General features: G+C 33.8%; 1 protein-coding gene across 2 annotated transcripts; it reads left to right on the forward strand.

Annotated features, from left to right (window-relative positions):
• Nucleotides 1-431: 431 nt before the first annotated feature.
• MED27 (mediator complex subunit 27) lies at nt 432-3,725 on the forward strand. 2 transcript variants are annotated; one of them, XM_018521052.1, is made up of 5 exons: nt 432-592; nt 1,477-1,657; nt 2,167-2,436; nt 2,664-2,964; nt 3,441-3,725. In XM_018521052.1, exons 2-5 carry the CDS (start codon nt 1,485-1,487, stop codon nt 3,573-3,575), a joined length of 879 nt encoding a protein of 292 aa, XP_018376554.1. In that variant the 5' UTR covers nt 432-592; nt 1,477-1,484; the 3' UTR covers nt 3,576-3,725. The 2 variants fall into 2 exon arrangements, with proteins under 2 accessions (XP_018376554.1, XP_018376553.1); XM_018521051.1 differs by having other exon boundaries at nt 432-587.
• The last annotated feature ends 1,531 nt before the right edge of the window (nt 3,726-5,256 follow it).

Here is a 5,256-nt window from a genome sequence, read left to right on the forward strand (position 1 = left end):
CCCCCCCCCCCCCTCCGGTTCGCTGATAAAATCGTATCGTCGAAAGTGAACGTGGTACTCCACAAAAATTATAGATGAGAAGAAAAACTATTTTTCGACATTGTTGATAAATAAATTTACATTATGATAATCATATATATATAATAAATACACACATATGCATAATATTATCTTTATCTGCAATTCGTGGCTGTAGCATCATAATGTAAATTTATTTATCAACAATATCGAAAAATAGTTTTTTCTTCACGTCTATAATTTGTGGTGTACCACGTCCACTTTCGACGATACGATTTTATCGGCGGGACGGGAGTGTCTCGAAAATGGACGTGGTACGTAATTCCCAAAGCTCGAAAATGGATGTTGGTGTCGCTAGTGTACGGGGAGTCGGGGAGTTAGAATGTTAGAAACATTACAGGAAAATGGCCGGGGTGGCCGCTCTCAGGTTTCTCTCTGTTGTAACTGATTTGAACTTTAATTTTACATCAAAAAAGCACGCCAATTGGAAATTAACCGAAGTTAAAACGCTGTATTTGCTCTCAGGATTTAAACGCTCAGTGACTTTCAACCGACAGTTGATTTGCTGGGTAAGATATATGTATTTAGATTTTGTAGGTTATAAAACGTCATATTTCACCTAAACAGTGTACATTAGGTTACAAATTATTCTCTTAATATTTGATACAGAATAAGATATTAAAGATTAAAACCCACTGTCCACAAAAACTATGGATGTAATACTTTATTGTTTGATTCTCTTGACAATTCTTAGATTATCACTCATGAAATTAGATCATGTCATTGTAAAGACAGCTAACAATGTTATTAACATTGTCAGGTAACAGTTATCAGTATTTTCCAGCTAATAGGATTATGATTTTAGAGCAAATTCCCATTCACTGTGTCTTCTTTTTAAGCTTTGTTTCTTTCATTAAAACCTGTCAACCATAGGTGTGATTTCATTAATGTAAGATTAACTTTAACCTCGGTTTAATTTACTCTTTTTTTTATTCTAAGACTTAGTTCCACTAGTGTAAGATTAATCTTGACTTAATTTATTTCTAATTTTTATATTTAAAAAAAAAAGAGTAAATTGAACCAAGAATAAAGTTAATTTTACATTGATAGAATCAAGCCTTAATATAACAAAAATGCAACAGGATTGGAGCATATCTTATCATTGTAATGCGTGAAAAAAAATTCTAATGCAGAAATAAAAAACAGATCTATTCCATTATAATGTAAGACTTACTTGTTTTATGTGATTTCCAATATTAGAAAAACAGCAGACTCTACTCAGCTATTACTAAAGGTTTACTAACATAATATACAACACACAGTTTGTAATATATGCTCTTGACAAGATTCTTTGGCTATCTGAATAGAAAACTTAAAAGTATTATATTGTAGATTTTTTATGTATTTAAGAGTATACTGTATATTGCAAAAAGAAATAAGAATATAATATTTCACAAGGCTTGAGCATGGAGCAACTGCAGACAGCATTGACCGCTATCAAGGTGCTCCGTTCCAACGTTGGACAAGTGTTTGATTCCCTTGGAAATGGCTTACGGGCAGAGCATGGAGAGGAGAATAAAGAATCCAAGTATTTGTTCGAGTTACAGGAACTGTTGACCACTGTGAATGTTAATTTGAGGTAATTTGATAGCGTTTGAGATCAGGTTTTAAAATTGGAAAGAGTAAGGACACTAAGAGTCAGACGCAGAAGACGTCGCACAAATAATACACTTATAAAGAGTGAAACTTCTTTATTCACTAAATGCGCTTACATGTTTCAGCTCACTTTTTGAGCCTTCCTCAGAGCAAACACAAACTAACATATATAAACTAAAAGTTATCCTGTTATGGTGAACTCATAAGAATGTAAATAACAGGATTACTTTTAATTTATATATGTTAGTTTGTGTTTGCTCTGAGGAAGGCTCAAAAAGTGAGCTAAAAGTGCGTTTAGTGAATAAAGAAGTTTCACTCTTTACAAGTGTATTATTTGCGCGACGTCTTCTGCGCCTGATTCCTAGTGCCCTTACTCTTTCCAATTCTTTGTAAGGAGTCTTGATTAGTTTGATTTATTAACGTATCAGGTTTTAGCTTTATATAGGATATCGTAAGGAACAAATTAATTTTTGTCATTTTAAAACTTTACAGAGACGTAGAACAGGCAATAAGTTGTTTAAATCCTCCACCAGGTCCGTTTAATTTAGCTAGCACGACTTACCTTAGTCAGGAGACTACGCAAGAAAGGCAGGCGTTGTATAGCACACTCGTTAACAGTTACAAATGGACAGATAAGATTCACGAATATAGTAACGTTGCTCAATCCTTGCTCAGCCAAAACTCGCTAAAGAGATCTTACACAAGTTCAAGTAGAACAAAAAGAGGAAGATACCAAACCAGCAATCATAATGTACCTCAGGCGTAAGCTATTGTGATTAATTCTCACAATGCATAATTAATGATAACCGTAAAAATAGAGACTATAAAGGAATCTGGCCACAAGATAATTAACTTTTGATTGGTCGTTATATATATATCTTTCTTGTATATATTTTCTCTCCTATTTTAACAAAATTGTGGTCAGATTCTATTACAAAGCCTTTAGGAAAAATAACGTTGTGGACTTTAATCGATTTTAAAATGTACAGGCAAGTTGATTCTATGATATCAACATTTGATCGACTATTCAACGATATGACGGTATCCGTGTCTCGTCCATTTGCATCGAATGCAGTGTTACATGTTACACTGGGACATGTCTTAAAAGCAGTGATAGCGTTTAAGGGGTTGATGATCGAGCGGGTGGTAGTCAAGGGTTATGGTGAAACGATGGACCTTTGGACGGAGTCTAGACATAAAGTCTTCCGTAAAGTAACGGAAAACGCGCATGCCGCGATGTTGCACTTCTATTCGCCTACGTTACCCGAGTTAGCAGTGCGATCATTTATGGTAATTAATAATTATTAATAATTGTATACTTGTACATTGTAAAGTAAATATACGGAATGATATAATCATCAGCATTAATGAACAGCAGTCTAATCGAAAATAATTTTGTGTATTTACTGACTGAGATCCAATTCACGCTCACAAATTGTGAGCATTAATTGTCCTCATTAACATTTAATAAACAAAGAAGAATTGATTCTTAAGCTTTAAGATAATAAGCGGCCAATAATAGTATTAATGAAACGAATAACATTTTATGACAAAAGCATGGCTATTTGTTTTATTAATACTGTTATTGAAAATTAACAAGATTATTTTTAATTAGACTGCTGTTGGCTAATGCTATTAATACAACATTATTTTTATCCATATACTATTAAATCTAGATTAAATTAGATACGATCTTATCATCCATTAACTAAGGATTCCAAATGCGCGGTATATACGATTGTTATCACGTTTTCTTTTATTTTCAGACATGGTTTCATAGTTTAATCAATTTATTCAGCGAACCGTGCAAACGCTGCGGCTTGTATTTGCACAGTGCGCTTCCGCCGACTTGGAGAGACTTCCGAACTTTGGAGCCTTATCATCAGGAGTGCAAACCATAAGATACAAGTTTCTCGAAACTTGTGTTTTAAATAAGTAATCAATCTTCGCAGGTACACTTCATCGATAATGTACAGTAATAAAGCGTAATGACATTTGATACTTATATTTTTCGTGAATGCATTTATTAGTTGGAATATTGTATTGTATATATATTAAAATGATATAGAATTGTGAATAAAATACTTTTCTCTATTTTTTTCAACACGTCGCATACTAATTAATCTCGCGATATTATAATAATCTTCTGTTTTTTTTTTGTTTTTTTGTTAGGGGATGGTGACGAGGCAAGTAAAACATTTTCACAGAGAATGTAAGGGCTTTTATAAAAAGAATTCAATTACATAACACTTAATAAATGCAAATCGCACAAAACATCGCGCGTTCTATGAGAGAAAAATTGTAAAGTATCAGACGGTACATTAATTCGAAACAACATACGTCGTATCACGCGGCACTGCCGATCGCGCTCAAGATAGAAAGCTGATTAAATGTACGACTAGATTTCTCGTTAGACCTGTTAATAGTGACGTTTTGAATTCCAACGAACTTATAATATTACACAGTAAAAATAGACGCCCCCTTTTTTTCCCCATTGTAGAAGCGAGATGACGAAAGGAAAGTATAATCGAACTTGATTATCGTTCAGCGGAGAGAATTGATGTTTAGTGCTAACTTTTAATATCGTAATATACAAATGAGCGGGCGCGTAAACGTTTTTTTTTTCCTTGGAATAGCTCTGCGATCAATGTGTATTTTTTTTTATTCCTTGTTACCTATATCTACGTATGTATACACTCTTAGTGTCGTTATATGCTATTTAGTTTTACATAATGCTAATTAGTATCATATGTAAATATAATTACGTTGTATTATAATATACTTTTCACATAACTGTACACATTCACATCTTGGAATATTGGCGCTCTCCTAAGGGGCGCAAGTCGTTTGAGTGGCAGTGAACTTATTTTACAAATCGTTATTGTAATCACTTATTTTGTTGGACTGTTCGAAATTTCTCGTTTTACCTTACTTTTTTTCTCTCTTTTGTTTCGTTTTGTTAAAGGCTAATGTTGTAATGCTCAATGAGTTTTAATAATGTATCATTGACTCTCGAAACCATTGATGCGATCATTGCTTATCTTCTTATCAAAGTTGTGATGAGTGCGAAATACATTATTATAGGTCTTCGCGTTTAAAAAGTAGTCGTCTTTATAGTATATGCATATATGTATATATGTATACGTTATTACAATCTTTTTAGAAACGAATTATTTGTTTATAGTATTATACGTGGGTGTCAATTACAGACAAGTGAATTCATTCAATTCTTTTCGCTGGTAAGAAGGGCTAAGAAAGACCTTTCCGCTGACGGCTTTCTCTCGAAACGAAAGTAATGCAGTGCTACGTACGCGCGCAGACGGAAAGCGCCTTTCTTAACTCGCACATCTCGCGTTGATTTTTATATATATTATATATATACGGCATACTGCATTTCGAGGGTAAAAATTGCCGCGCGTGTAAATGATATATTGTTTTTGGTGCCAATGTGATCTGTCTTTTGTGAACACATATCGCAGCATGCCTTTTCTCGGTGAGGTGGTGATCGAAAGAAGAGGTTGTCGCAAAACAAAAATGGATCGAATAGTTTTACGGCTACGTAAGAATACCGAACGCGCTCTC

The sequence above is a fragment of the Trachymyrmex cornetzi genome, unplaced genomic scaffold (assembly GCF_001594075.2).
Source record: "Trachymyrmex cornetzi isolate Tcor2-1 unplaced genomic scaffold, Tcor1.1 scaffold96, whole genome shotgun sequence".
In the NCBI taxonomy this organism is placed as follows: domain Eukaryota; kingdom Metazoa; phylum Arthropoda; class Insecta; order Hymenoptera; family Formicidae; genus Trachymyrmex; species Trachymyrmex cornetzi.